Consider the following 16,057-nt stretch of genomic DNA (forward strand, 5'->3'; position numbering starts at 1 on the left):
AAACCACTGTGTTGCTTAGTAATAATTGTAGCTTTCATCGGGGCAGGGCCTTTCAAATGCTCCATTAAAATTGTTCCGATCGTTGACCAACTGTAGTCTAATGCTTTTCCAATGACTGATGGCGTTTCACCTCTTTCCAATCGCTTTATTACATCCATTTTATTTTCAATCGCGATCGTGATTATTTTCGTGAACAGAAACCCTGCGGATTTAGAGCTGCGCCAGGTCCTAAAGTCCACTGCACTGATACAGGTTAAATAAGGTCCGGGGTTCCGCTGGGTCCTAAGGACCACTGCATTGAGACAGGTTAAATAAGGGACTTGAGCACCCGCGTTTTTTGGTATCCGCTGGGGGTCCCGGAACCAATCCCCCGCGGATGAGGAGGGCCGACTGTACATTCGCTTTGAACTTCGAACACTCTCCCTGTGTTATTTTTGAGGAACTTCTGTCAGCTTCAGTCCATGGTGTCCAACCAGAAAATGCCATGCAAGAGGTTGGGTACTACTGAGCCAGATTTACATTGGCAAAGCTTGCCCTGACAATTGAGGGCCTGGGGCAGGAAGAAAATCAACGGGGGGGGGGGGGGGGGGGGGGGGAGGTGGTTGTGTGTGTGTGTGTGTGTCCAGGCTCCAAGTGGATGATTACAAGGTTTAATTTCCATAATGAGGTTCGTGCTGCTGCCCCTTGGCTGATGGAGCCCAGGTTTGGTCCTGATCTCAGATGCTGTCTATGAAGTTTGCACTTTCTCCCTGCGAGCACTTAGTTTTCTGGATGCGGTGGTTCCATCTGCATCCTAAAGATGTTCAGGTGGGTTAAATGGCTACTCTGAACATCTTTGGAGTGTAAAGAAGTGGTTTCTAACCTAGTGTACTGAGACCCCTTGTATAATGGTACTGGTCCATGGCATAAAGAAATTTGGGAACCCCAGATGTAGAGAATTGGTGGAAGAATCTAAGTAGAGTTGGTGATCATGTGTGTGAGAGAGAGGATATGTTGTAGAAATTCAGGGAATTATGGAGAGAGGGAGTGGAATTTCTGTTCTGGAAGGTAGCTTAGACCCACAAGGCGGAACTGCCTCCTATGTTATCAAAAATAATCCTGATTCAGGTGAATTCTTGAAATTAAACCTCTGAGCAGCCATTGTGGGATTTGAGCTTGTGTTTCCAGATCGAGAGTCTGGACCTGGGGATCTTGGGGGCCCATATCAGAAAACAAAAATACAAATTGCTCCACAATATTGACCTGTAATTGGAACAAGGCACAAGTTCATTATTCAGAAGGCTTAATTTGTAACCTCCCATCCCAACATTTGGCTGATGGGATTTGATGTTTTATGTGGCGTGACATCACTTATCGGTTACCACATTCAGAGAAGCGATGAGCATTAGTAAGCAAGTAACCAGCTTCCAAATGGATAAGCTTTGTACTGCAGCTCCCCACTGAACTTTCGCTACCTCTAGGGATGAAAAAACCCTCTGCAAAATTTGGAGACCTGTGCAGGCAAACTGCTGTGATTTGTTGGATCATTGTAGCACCTTTCTGAAATTAAGGCATACTCCCTTTCAACACTAGAACTGAAGCCTCGTGGCGTGGCTGTCAACTTGATTCCTGGTCTGCCAGCCTACATCTTGTTCATGTGTGTACGCCACGCTGATTACATCAATGATGACCAACGAGTGCGATCTTTGCTGACCTCAACTATAAACGGCATCAAGAAGATCCTGAAGGTATGACGGTGCTTTTCAAAGACAGTTAAAGCGTTGGCGTAAAAATGCAAAGATAATCCGCTTCACCATATTGCTGAACCTGCGGAGTTGCTTCTTTCGTGATGGGTTTGAATTCAGATTCGATGGTCTGCAAGAATTATTGTGTACTTGCTGAATGAGCTACTTTTTGTAAGATCATCCAAAACACTGTCCAGCAATGATACACCAAAGAGAGAAGGAAATGGTAAATATGTAGCAGGACCTCAGTGAGAATTCCTAAAAGAAAGTGCTCTTAAGATGTGAGGTCATATTTATTTTGAGCAGGCAAGTTAACAGGTTGTGTAAACGGTTATATTCTTTTGGAACTTGTGTTAGTAGATCTCCGTATGTAAACAGAACCGATCTTGTGAAATTATCTGAAGAAAAAGATTCCTTAAGCTTTCTTTAACTATGTTTTCCTGATGTTCTTGCCTTTTTTCCACCACTCATTGCAGAAACGGAGTGATGACTTTGAAATTGTGTCATTCTGGTTGTCCAACACTTGTCGTTTCTTGCACTGTCTGAAACAGTACAGTGGCGAAGAGGTAACGTTCAATTTTGTGTAATATGTTATGAATAAGTACCTTTCCTAAATATGTGATGACCCAGAGTTTCCTTAAATGTTCAGACTGCTGTTGAAGTGTCTTGCTTAAAAGTAAGAATGAAGAATATTGTAGGATAAGTCATCGTAAATTTCATTGAATGGGTGTTGGCTTTAGGATTGGTTATTAGCTCCTGGCAGACTATTAGGATTCAAAATCTGAACAGAAGACAGATTGTGGGTAGTAATAAATAAAAACTTCTCTAGCTATCTGTGAACTTGGTTTTAGAATAATCCATTAATTGTAGAATTTAGAGGGCCCGTTCAGCTACTCACTTATTCATGCTAACTTAACACCTTAAAGCATCTTACACAGATTAGTTAAATATTCACCTGCTATGTAATAGAGTTTTAAAATCACATTCACATTACAAGTAACATTGTTCCATTTTAATGATGGATTACGTTAATACTATTGTTACTTGTCTATGACAATGTCTATGACATTGTTTTCCCCTTGATCGCTCAGTTGAATAGCACGGTGTAGAATTTGTTGTCTGTGCCAGCAGCATCTGTGACATAAGGAATTTATTAATATATTTTTCCATTGTACACAGGCATTCATGAAGCACAATACCCCTCGACAGAACGACCATTGTTTGAGGAATTTTGACCTTGCCGAATATCGGCAGGTCATTAGTGATCTAGCAATTCAAATATACCAACAGCTCACCAAGGTGATGGAGAATGTTCTGCAGCCAATGATTGGTGAGCACATGAAGTTTAGAGAGAAGAAAATATAATTGTGTTTTAAGTACTAAGGTCGGTTATCGCTTAGTGAATTTTTAAGCAGGGTAAACAGGTCATACAGTGAAGTAAAAGTTAGCAAACCCCAGTAAATAAAAATCAAAATTAATTGCAGATACTTTAAATCTGCAATCTAGCAGGAAATGTTGGAAATGAACAGCAGGTCAAGTGGCATCTGTAGACAAGAAAAGGGATCTTTGATCTGCAGTGTTAACTACTTTTCTTTCTGCAGATACTACCCAACCTGCTCAATGTAACCAAACCTCAGCACATCGGAGATTTTTGGTTGCATGGAGGAGAAAGTAAACAGTGCAAATTCAGACACTGGTGTGTTTGAGGGGGAATATTCCAGTTTGCTCGGATACACAGGGCACAGTTACGTTCTGGTAGTGCACACTCCTCTCTGTGAGAGAGAAATGGCATGTTCATAGTAAGCAGTTGCAGGATTGTACAGCACTGTACAGTACTCCAGCCCTCCATCATAGTAACCCCTTCATTGTAACCCATTTCACATTTCTATCAAGTCTCATGTTTCTCCCACTCAGTACATGAGCTGGAAGGAAGTCCACACAGTCACAGGGTGAATTATCAGGATACTACCAGACATATCTTTACACCCCCCCCCCCCCCCCCCCGCTTTCTGCAGGGATCACTCCCTTTGTTATTCCTTTGTAAATTCATCCCTCCCATTAATCTCCCTCCTGCCACATATCTCTGCAAGTGACAGGAATTCTATTCCTGCCCATTTGCCTCCTCCCTTGCCTCCATTCAAGGCCCCAAGCCGTCCTTCCAGGTGAGGCAACACTTCACCTGTGAACCTGTTGGGGTCGTCCATTGTATCCAGTGCCTCCGATGCGGCCTCCTCTATGTTGGTGAGGCCTGACATAAATCGGGGGACCGCTTCGTCGAGCACCTCCACTCCTTCTGCCAAAAGCAGAATTTCACAGTGGCCACGATTTTAACTCCTCTCCCCATTCCTCTTCTGACATGTTGGTCCATGGCTTCCTCTTGTTCCATCATGAGGCCACCCTCAGGGTGGGGGAAACTTGTATTCCTTCTGGGTAGTCTGATGGTATGAATATCGGTTTCTCCTTCTCATTTAAAAAAAAATTCCCTTCCCCCTCCCCTCTTCTTCTACTCTCCACTCTGGCCTCTTGCCTCTTCTCACCTGAACTACCACCTCCCCCTGTTGCCCGTCCCCCCTTCCCTTTCTGCCATGGTCCACTCTCCTCTCTAATCAGATTCCTTTTTCTCCAGCCCTTCACCTTTCCCTCCCACCCGGCTTCACATATCTCCATCTAGCCATCCTGCTTCCCCTCCAATCACCTTTTCATTTTGGCGTCTTCCTGCTTCCTTTCCAGTCCTGGTGAAGGGTCTCTGCCTGAAACATCGACTGTTTATTTAGAAACGTAGAAAACCTACAGCACAATACAGGCCCTTCAGTCCGCAAAGCTGTGCCGAACATGTCCCCACCTTAGAAATTACCTAGGGTTACCCATAGCCCTCTATTTTACTAAGCTCCATGTACCTGTCCAGGAGTCTCTTAAAAGACCCTATCGTATCCGCCTCCACCACCGTCACCGGCAGCCCATTCCACGCACTCACCACTCTCTGCGTTAAAAAAACGTATCCCCAACATCACCTCTGTACCTACTTCCAAGCACCTTAAAACTGTGCCCTCTCATGCTAGCCATTTCAGCCCTGGGAAAAAGCCTCTGACTATCCACATGATCAATGCCTCTCATCATCTTATACACCTCTATCAGGTCACCTCTCATCCTCTGTCACTCCAAGGAGAAAAGGTCGAGTTCACTCAACCTGTTCTCATAAGGCATGCTCCCCAATCCAGGCAACGTCCTTTTAAGTCTCCTCTGCGCCCTTCCTATGGTTTCCACATCCTTCCTGTAGTGAGGCGACCAGAACTGAGCACCGTACTATTTCTATAGATGCTGCCTGACCTGCTGAGTTCCTCACACATTTCGTGTATATTAACCTAAGGAGGTGCTGGGGCAGCCTACAGGTCTCACTATACATTATGGTGCCAACAAGGCACGCCAGAATACTTGGCAGAACACAGAACACCACAAACCAGAGCACAATAGGCAACAAAACAACAGCAGTACAAGCTCTCTCCCTCCCTCTCTCCCACCCACACACACATGGACAATCCTCCAAGTCCAAGGCCAATTTGAATCTTAAATTTTTTTTTAAGGATAAAGCCTTCTTTATAAAGCTTTACTTTCCTTCTGAAAGAACATACAAATCAAATTTAACAAATAAATTGCTGAATTCATCTTTACTAACAAACTGCCCATTAAGTCCTGCTCAGAGCAAGAAGTGGGTAACCATAAATCTAATTCCATCCCCATTCCAATCCTTTAGAAAGCTAAAAAATTTTGGATTATCAGTTGATTGATTGCTTAATACTGATGCACATTCACCCTTCCAGTCTTTTCCCTTGTTGTTCAAGGGATTTTCATTAAAGAACTTCATGGAGCAGAGCCCTGAAATGTGATTTCCAACATGGAGTTATTGGACCACGGTATTGGTAGTAACCATTCCGCATAATTTTTTAGACTTCTGCCCTTGGTGCTAACTGGGATGTTGAAGATAAATGGAAGATTAAAAATAACTTAAACAGAGAGAAGTCTAACCCACCTTAAATATGCATATGGGTGCAGATGCTACGCACGTGTGTGCACATACACTCAGACAGACGTGGACACACTCCGTGCACGTGAGCTCAGTCCTGATTTTTATTGAGGCAGTGACACACACAAAATGCTGCAGGAACTCAGCAGGCCAGGCAGCATCTGTGGGGGGGAAAGTATAGTCTACAGGAAGGGTCTCGGCCTGAAACGTCGACTGTGCTTTTGTCCATAGATGCTGCCTGGCCTGCTGAGTTCCTCCAGCATTTTGTGTGTGTTGCTCGGAGTTCCAGCATCTGCAGATTTTCTCTTGTTTGTGATTTTATTGAGGCAGTGGAGTTTATTAATGCACGTAGGTTTTTGAAAACTCTGGATTTGTGCATACAACTTAAAAATCCTTTTTAAACATGATTGACTTCTCAAAGTTCTGAACAGAACTCATGTGACATAGTTGGCTATCCTCTGTGAAAACTCCCTAGTTGGATTGCTCTCTCCTACTTTAACTGAATGTACCCAAGGACAGTCCTTCTCTTGAGACAACTATACAATAATGGACATAGTGTGGACCATGTTCCAGACTAATCAATGCAGCTTCCTATAATGGAGGTTTGTCAAATTATCCTGGATGAAAAATCTAGATTCTTATGCTCCTTCAGGTATATTTTACATAAACACAAGATGCTGGAAATCCAAAGCAACACACACAAAATACCTGAGGAACTCAGCAGGTCAGGCAGCATCTACGGGAATGAATAATCAATTGATATTTCTGACTGAAAGCCATCTTCAGGACACATATTTTACATAAGCATGGAGCTAGCCATGGTGCCTTTGCTGCTGAACGTGGAAATGCACCGAGCTCCTTTCCATGTGCTCGTGGGCTCTCTTTGCAGTGTTAGGTGTATAACATGGAGCACTGCCCAAGTAGGGAGGGAACTGTACGGCCTTGTACTCCGTGTAGCTCAAAGGAGCAAAAGAAGTGAACGACAGGAATTAGTGTGACTCTTACTTCCAAGGCAGAGATCTCTTCATGTTGAAAATAAATGAAGAAAGACACTCAAGTCCTTCTGTTTGAAGGGAGTGTACTATGTAGCGGAAAGAGTTGGCAATAATTTACATTCTTTTGGCAAAGGTTAAGTTAGACTGTAAGATTTGTTACTAACTTTCTTTTGTCATAAAATAGTTTCAGGTATGTTGGAACATGAGACTATTCAGGGGGTATCTGGGCTGAAGCCGACAGGACTCCGTAAGAGGACTTCCAGCGTTGCAGATGAAGGAACGTATACTCTAGATTCCATAGTTCGCCAACTAAATAACTTCCATTCCACTATGTGCCAGCACGGCATGGACCCCGAGCTCATCAAGCAAATTGTCAAGCAAATGTTCTACATCATTGGGTCTGTCACCCTGAATAATCTGCTTCTTCGCAAGGATATGTGCTCCTGGAGCAAGGGAATGCAAATCAGGTATGTGATCCATCACGACAGAGAATGGAAAGGCCAGCACGGATACTGTGGGACATTCTGATTTCCAGTGGCCTGCATTTTCAGTAAAATAATGCAAAAGTAATTAATTTTACAAACTGTTTCAATTCAGGTGGAATAAGATTTGGGAGAGAGCAGCTTAGAAACTTTCCCCCATGCTATTTTATTGGCATTAAAACTGCATTTTGGGTCATACTGGTTGTGAAAGGCACACAAAGGATGAAAGCTTCAAATGCAAGATTTGCCATTGAATATTGTGAAGTTCCTTGTGTAATGCCTCGCAGGAGGTAAATTACTGGTTATAGCATAATGCTCCCTGTTGATGCATTACCAATTGTCTTGAAAGAGACATTTACATTTACAAATGATACTCTTCCAGTTACTTGAGAGTGCTGCTACAGAATGCATGAATGGTGCAGAGATGGAAGTGTGCTGCTAAGGGATAAGACTTGCTTGTCCTGGGCTGATGAAGAGAGGTTACCAGCAGGGACAAATTCTTTGTTCAAATTGACTGCAAATTCCCTTGACAATTGGGCACTGATGGCAGGAAATTGCCAGAGCAGTATCCATAAGGACTGCATACAGTCTGTGAATGTCCTTTGACTTCACTTACTGGCTAAAGAAAAAGTTGATGAATCTCCTCTTGAATGTAGAGTGAGTGTGGCCTTCCTAATACTATGGGGAATAGCAAATTAGATAGGTAGATAGATAGATAGATACTTTATTCATCCCCATGGGGAAATTCAACTTTTTTTCCAATGTCCCATACACTTATTGTAGCAAAACTAATTACATACAATACTTAACTCAGTAAAAATATGATATGCATCTAAAATCACCCTCTCAAAAAGCATTAATAATAGCTTTTAAAAAGTTCTTAAGTAGTTTACTTAAATACATTGAGTCCTAACCCCGGCACTTTAACATATCTTACTCCTGGCGGTTGAATTGTAAAGCCGAATGGCATTGGGGAGTATTGATCTCTTCATCCTGTCTGAGGAGCATTGCATCGATAGCAACCTGTCGCTGAAACTGCTTCTCTGTCTCTGGATGGTGCCATGTAGAGGATGTTCAGGGTTTTCCATAATTGACCGTAGCCCACTCAGCGCCCTTCGCTCTGCTACCGATGTTATACTCTCCAGTACTTTGCCCACGACAGAGCCCACCTTCCTTACCAGCTTATTAAGACGTGAGGCGTCCCTCTTCTTAATGCTGCCTCCCCAACACGCCACCACAAAGAAGAGGGCGCTCTCCACAACTGACCTATAGAACATCTTCAGCATCTCACTACAGACATTGAATGACGCCAACCTTCTAAGGAAGTACAGTCGACTCTGTGCCTTCCTGCACAAGGCATCTGTGTTGGCAGTCCAGTCTAGCTTCTCGTCTAACTGTACTCCCAGATACTTGTAGGTCTTAACTTGCTCCACACATTCTCCATTAATGATCACTGGCTCCATATGAGGCCTAGATCTCCTAAAGTCCACCACCATCTCCTTGGTCTTGGTGATATTGAGATGCAGGTAGTTTGAGTTGCACCATATCACAAAGTCCTGTATCAGTTTCCTATACTCTTCCTCCTGTCCATTCCTGACACACCCCACTATGGCCGTGTCATACATTTGATTATTTGATGTGGCAGAGATTAAAACAGCAGCTGAGTATGATGTGGCCATTTTTCCCTCTAAGATATGCATGTGTGCACACAAAGGAATTTAAACTGCACAAAAGCTTGTCATCCTCGACCTCGTTGGCATGTTACGTATATTTCATGATCATACACAGTCACATTTCCTTTTCTGGTTTCTGATGTGGACGGTGTTGACAATGTAGAGTTAGCGATGATATGTCTGCAGATTTTAGTTAGAACTGTTTTTATTGACAAAATTATTTAGTGCGCACATGTCACTAGACAAAAAACCGCACAGCACAAGATTTTTACACGCGCTGGTCATTACAAATTAGAGGGAACATTGGATATGACTGTGACTTCTGTGAGCACAGCAGTCAAAGTACACCTGACATATTTAGGGTGGTAAAGTGTCCCAGCGTATCATTGAGAGTGAAGAAGATTATTTGGATGTTGGCCCTTTAAATAGTATGGATTCAGGGAAAATAGTGTTGGTAAAAGCTGGCGGTTCTCTGAGAAAATGACAGCTGTCAATTTTCAAGCTGGTGTGCTGGAGCAGTTTTAACACTACAGAAAAAAATTTTCAGAAAGTATGAAATTAAAATGAATACAAAAACTTTCTGAGAGACTCTACAGGTACTCAAAAACTCTGTTTTTGTCCTACTGCTCAGATATTAAACAGCATATTTTTATTTGTTCATAAATTTCTAGCTTAAAATTTAAACATCATTGTTATTCTGAACGATGTATTCAATAACAGTTTTAATACCCAGGTTACTAAATAATAGTAAAGGTGTGTTTGGCCATCTCAGACAGATTAGAAGTAGTGTGCTGTTTATTGAAAATGTATCTGACTTAGAAACATCAAATCCAGCTGGAAGTAAATTTCCAACAACCATTTCTAAAAGCTCCTCTAATAATAAGCAGAGAAAAAAGTTTCTTTAAAGTACAATAGATTTACTGTTCATAGGTTTAAAAAGATCTACTTTCATTCAGTGGAAATCTGAGTTTAGATTCAACCACATAGCTCATGCTATTTTAATTTAGAAATCGACCAAAGACTCAGCACATAATGAATGAATGAATCGATCAAAATTGAGAAGCATATCTTAACATGTTTCCTGTTCATGGCAGAGCACCTTGCTGATTTGTGTTGGGATCTACCTTAACAATTATGGACTGTTTCCGGCACCCAGTACGCTATGTCGGTATCTGATTTTCAGTGTGGGCAGGGTGGCTAGGCGGTGAAATCCAGCTGAAGTTGAACTTGCCAGAATGCCATCTTCGACTTTGGCCCCTCACCAATATCCATTTGGGACTCTGGCAAGTGCTGGAAGTTTTCCTCACCAGAGAGAAGTGTCATTACTATGTCCAGAAGCAGATGGAGGACAGTGGAGAGATGGACAGGAACACTGGAGCCCAGTGTTTGGAATCTAGTTGTCGTCATAATCATCATTTTGTAATGTGTCGTATGATGTGAGAGATCATGGACTTTCCATTGCCGTGATTGTTCTTGGCAGAGTTTGCCATTGTCGCCTTCTGGGCAGTGCCTTTACAAGATGGGTGACCTCCCCAGCTATTATTATCAAAACTCTTCAGAGGTTGCCTGCCTGGCATCAGTGGTCGCACAACCAGGACTTGTGATATGCGCCACCTGCTCCTACGGCTTCATGTGACTCTAATCGGGGGCTAAGCAAGTGCTACACTTTGCTCAAGGGTGTCCTACAGGCTAGCAGAGGGTAGCAGCAACTTCGATAGAGACATCTGTCTACCCCGCCACTCCTAGAATCCAGTACATCTTTGATTACCTGGTTACCGTGGGAAACAGTTGCTATTCCATCACACCAGGATTTATTCTCAGCAAATATTGCCCAATCCTATTTTTTCTGATAGTTTTTTTTAACCATATGAGGTAAAATAGCCCTGCCTTCTTTTTACCATGTGAGGTAAAATAGCTTTCCTTAGCATACCACAAATTTCTAAGTTAACTCTAGTCAGGCAGTTTATACTTCCCTGACCTTTTTGCCAGTTTTGTGGTATGTCTTAATGGCAGGTTAATTTTACCTCAGAATTGCTAAACTACCAGTTATGAGACCAACCTAACCTGATTTTCTTGGTTCTCCAGGTACAACGTGAGTCAGCTCGAGGAGTGGCTGAGGGACAAGAATCTACAGACCAGCGGCGCTAAGGAAACCCTGGAGCCATTAATTCAGGCAGCCCAGCTACTGCAGGTGAAAAAGAAGACCGATGAAGATGCAGAAGCCATTTGTTCAATGTGCAGTGCTCTAACGACTGCCCAGGTATGATGCAAACAAATTCTGTGCAAAAAATAATTTTCATTGTTTTTATTGTCTTTATATCCATTCATGGGATTGCTGACAAACCTCCATTTATTGCCCTTGAAAGTGGAGGAAACCCTCCTCGAAGCTCTGGCACTCCATTTGGGAGTTCCAGGACATAGGCCTAGGGACAGCAATGGTTAAATCTGGAATAGCATACACTGACGGCAACAGCCCACCACCAATGGCAAACTCTGTAGGTAATGGTTTTACATATGAAAACCTCCAAGTACTGTTCAAATGTGGCACAGGTTTCTGCCCCTCCTACCATAATAATCAGACATGGGATCAGAATTAGTCCATTTGGGTCATTGAGTCTTTGATCATGGCTGATTTATTTTCCCTCTCAACCCCATTCTCCTGCCTTCTCCCCGTAACCTTTGACACCGTTATGAATCAAGAACCTATCAACCTCTGCTTTAAATATACCCAGTGATTTAGCCTCCATATCCACCTGTAGCAGTGAATTTCACAGATCACCATCTTCGGTTCTAAAGGAATGTCGTTCTTTTCCGAGGCTGTGCCCTCTGGGTCGAGACTCTTCCACTGTTGGAAACATCCTCCCCATATCCACCCTGTCTAGGCCTTTCAACATACAGTAGGTTTCGATGACATCCCCTCCCTCATTCTTCTAAACTCTAGAACCCACAGGCATCAAATGCTCCTCATCCTTTCATCCTGGGTTCATTCGTGTGTAAACCTCTTCTGGCTCCTCTAGAGTACCAGCCCATCCTTAGACACAGAGCTTAAAACTACTCATAATTCTCCAGATGTGGTCTGACCAATGCCTAATAAGGTCTCAGCATTACATTTTTACTTTTATTTTCTAGTCCTCTCAAAATGAATGCTGATGTTGCAATACCCTGCCAGGGAGGGGTCTGAAGTGTAGCAGATCCCACCCACACTCTGGGTAAAAATATTATTTTCCTCTGATCTCCAACTTGCTAAGGAAGGAGTTTTGGCAAGTTGCTGATCTACCTGTTGTCGATGACATATTGATGACAGAAAGAGTGACTATTTTGCATAGAAGGCTCTGAGCCAATCAAGCAAGATTGTTGGAGCAAGGTGGTTAACTTGTTGGAATTGGTTTAGTATTGTCATACGTACCAAGGTGCAGTGAATATTTTGTCTTGTATACTGTTCATGCGGATCAATTCATTACAGTGTATTGTGACTTGTGTCCCTACGCCTGGCCTAGTGATTGAAAATACACAAGTTTAAATCTCAGCATGGAGATGTAAGATGTTGGGATCTGGAGCGAAACAGAGCAGGTCAGGTAGCGTCTGTGGAGGCAAAATGGACAGCCCAAAATGTCAACTGCCCTCTGTCCTCTGTTGATGCTGATTGACCAGCAAGGTTTCTCCAGCATCTTGTTTTAAATTCCATAATGGGAGCTGAGGAGATCATATTCAGGTACATCATTTTGGATTATAATGGTTGCAAGCACCTTTGCACAGCCATAAGAATTCACGTGGTTTAGTTAATGCCCGTTAAGGGAATGTGCCATCCTTACCTGGTCTGGCTCCTCTGGCCCAGCAATGCCCACATCCAGATGAGTTAATTTAAAAACAACAGCAACTGGGCTATTTTTTATCCTGAGATTGAAGCCGTTAACTCCTTGTATGGGCATAGTTTCACAGGAGCTGCTTTAGTCTGCAGTTAGTTGCCCATTTTTTTGAATGGACATCAAAAGTTTAACTGAGATGTCGCTGCCGAACTCAACCTGTGCTGAAGTATATCTCATTGGGTTTGTTGCTGAGGCTCACTGTGTTTTTTGTCATGTGGAGTCATTGAGGCGATCACAGTCTCCCCTGCTATCCCAATACCGATCAGAGTTTGAGATAAGGGCCCATCAGCTGGTTAGATTTCAAAATACTAATAAATGGAATTATCTACAGTACTGTGGAAAAGTCTTAGGCACCTATATGTGGCGAGGGTGCCTAAGACTTTTGCACAGTACTGTACTTGTCAACATGAAGCAGAAAGCGAGTTTGTAAATCTGGCGGGAGCAAAGGATGTTGGGAATAGCGAGGGTGGACCGCCACAGGAGGGGTGTGGGACAGGTGGCAGAGAAGGAGTACCAGAGGCAGGGGGTAGCGAGCGTGCAGATATACCCAGCCCTGAGACAGCAAGCAAAGTAATTTGATTCCGAACAATTGGTCTATTGATCATTACAGAATATTTCGCTGGTGCTTTGCTCCCTTCTCACTCTCAATCTGCAATAGAGTCCCAGATCAGAATCAGGTTTATCATCACTCACATATGTCATAATCTTTTTTGTAGCAGCAGTACAGTGCAATACATAAAATTACTACAGTACTCTGCAAAAGTCTTAGGCACCCTAGATATACATATGTGCCTCAGATTTTTGCACAGCACCGTAACTTGCTGTTATTTCTGGTTCAATACACACTCATGATACCAGTCTGACACAGATCAATTTAAAAGTTAAGATGGACCTATGTAACAAATGAAGCTGTTTGCAAGGATGTAATCACCAATATAAAGGCATGACTTACAGTGCTAGCTTTTCATATTTTAAGATAAATTCAAAAAATTTGGCAAAGGCAAACTTCTTTCAGTGTGATGACTTGGTGATTTGATCTTTGGTCTAGCACATTCAAGAAATAATCTTGCCTTCTACCTCCAGCTATCAAAGATTTTTTGGGATAATTGCAAATAAGCACAACTGAAATTCTTAGTCCAGGGCTATAAAAGTGGATAGAGCTTTTCCTTTAAATTATTGTCGATAATGGTTCCGGAATGTTGTCATAAATGGGGGGAGGGGTGGTGTGGGTGGATGGAGAGAGTACTGCGTATAAGCTCCCACCATCTATTAAATGCCCCCAATGGCATGCAACTCAAATACCCTCTGATAACCAAGTCCAACTCCTGGACTTCACATGTGGCTTAGCGACTAAGCTCAGCGAAAACATTTCTACTGGGAGAAAGGGCAAAGGCAGGTTACTAGCACCTTAACACCAGTTGCTTCAAGCAGATGGGGCTTGTCGGCCGTGGTTGGCAGCTCATCTAAGAGAAGGAAAACTCTGATCTCAAACCTCCCACTGCCTTGCAGCTACACCCACTGGTGGGGAAGGCTTCAGGAGTAAAATCCAGAGCTGGAGTCGAGTTCAGCGCTGACTGGCAACCCCTGTGACACGGCTGTTGCCAAACTGTATCAGTCTCTGCCGTTCCTTTGGATTCATCAGCTGCGTAGAGGGGGGGAGCTGGCTGCATAGGCGACAGCCTGCTCTCCATATCGTACTGGCTTGCGTCTGTCAGCTGGAACACAACACCCACGGCCAACCCCGACCAACGGGGGCCTCGCAACGGTTTGCATGTTCTTCACACCAGAATCCAAGACCAACGCATAAAATCCAATTTAAAAATGCTGCAGATGGTGGAAATGTGATCCAAAATGGGAAATCTGAGGTACTCATTGGGCCAGGCAGCATCTGTGAGATTAAACTGTTAGTGTTTCAGTTCCAAACCTTTCATCAGAACTGATGAAATGTTAATCGTTTCTTTCTTGGGTGGATGCTACTGAGTGCTGCAAGTGTTAGGGTATAATAGATTAATAATGGAGCTGCCCCCCCACCCACACGCACAGGTTAGGTTAATCATATTGTATTGTAGATTGCGGAATGTTAGAATGACATTAAGTGAGTGGTCTTAACTCATTTCATCAAATAGAGTTGGATTCCAAAAGGTAACCATATCTACTTATTCCATCAGGCTTCTATGCATGAAGTAAGCCCTTCCCATGGTAACTGCATTTTCTTTCTTTCTTTCCCAGATTGTAAAAGTCTTAAATTTATACACTCCTGTTAATGAATTCGAAGAGCGTGTAACTGCGTCTTTCATACGCACTATTCAGGTAAGAGTCTCATTCAATGAAATGGGAGGGGGGGTGGGATTGTGTATCAGTTGTTGGATTCATTTTGAGTTGTGGGTGCCATTGGCAAGGTCAACTTGGTGCTAATTTGAATTGGCCTGGAGAAGGTGCTGGCTCTTGAACCACAGTCATTCATCTGGTGAAGATACTTCCATAATGATGCTGGGTGGGGAGATGCAGCATATAGACCCAGCGACAGTGACGTACGGTATACCCAACTTGGGGTAGTGTGCCTTTTGGAGGGGGACCTATATGTTGTCATGTGACTGTGTCCTCAGTTGCTCTTGTCCTCTTTGTTGGTCAAGGTCGTATGTTTGGGTGGTGCTGTTGACATAGTCACACAGTGCTCCGATGCTAGAGGAGAGAGTGAGCCGTTAGTAGTTGACTCATCCTGACGTTGAGCTTTCATGTGCTGTCAACAATTATAATTTTGAAAACTTCGGGAAAAAACTCAGACTATCCTGACTTGAAGATATGTCATTGCTCATCTTGAGAGTGTACTTATGTGGAGAAAGTGTTGTTTTAGTAATCCAGCTTCTTATAGTTGAAAGGTATTTTATCATGGGCTCTTTTAACGTGCAGGGAAGCTGAAAATTTTAAATACCAGCTAATCTTTGCGCTTCATGCTGAGAAGATGGAGTTTTGAAGTTAAAGCTTAGAAGTCATGCAGGCTTGGAGCTAAATTTGTTCCCTGTGACATGGCTAATGGGAAGTCATCAGCTTTATTTATAAGAATTTACTTCCTGTGTGAAATATTCAGGAAAAGCACTCCAGAAAATAGGCAGAGAATTGTAATCTTGCACATTCCTTCCTGTGCTGGAAGAAGCCCTTTTACTGAGTTGCTTTGTTTTTCGTAATTATCAGTGTTTGTAGATGAATATTTACCATCATTGCACTGTCTATAGTTTAGTGTAAAAAAAAACTTAGAGATTAGTAACCTATTAGGAATATTTATAAATTCCAATTCC

At 42.9% G+C, this 16,057-nt stretch overlaps 1 protein-coding gene across 6 annotated transcripts in view; it reads left to right on the forward strand.

Moving 5' to 3' along the window:
* myo5aa (myosin VAa) overlaps positions 1-16,057 on the forward strand; it is a 232,756-nt gene that overhangs the window by 214,386 nt on the left and 2,313 nt on the right. For all 6 annotated transcript variants that reach the window (XM_073033131.1, XM_073033134.1, XM_073033135.1 and 3 more), the window contains 6 exons: positions 1,573-1,727; positions 2,201-2,290; positions 2,904-3,054; positions 6,925-7,207; positions 10,981-11,155; positions 14,991-15,071. In XM_073033131.1, coding sequence (XP_072889232.1) covers positions 1,573-1,727; positions 2,201-2,290; positions 2,904-3,054; positions 6,925-7,207; positions 10,981-11,155; positions 14,991-15,071 — 935 coding nt within the window. The remainder of the gene's footprint in view (positions 1-1,572; positions 1,728-2,200; positions 2,291-2,903; positions 3,055-6,924; positions 7,208-10,980; positions 11,156-14,990; positions 15,072-16,057) is intronic.

This window comes from Hemitrygon akajei, chromosome 30 (assembly GCF_048418815.1).
Source record: "Hemitrygon akajei chromosome 30, sHemAka1.3, whole genome shotgun sequence".
NCBI lineage: Eukaryota > Metazoa > Chordata > Chondrichthyes > Myliobatiformes > Dasyatidae > Hemitrygon > Hemitrygon akajei.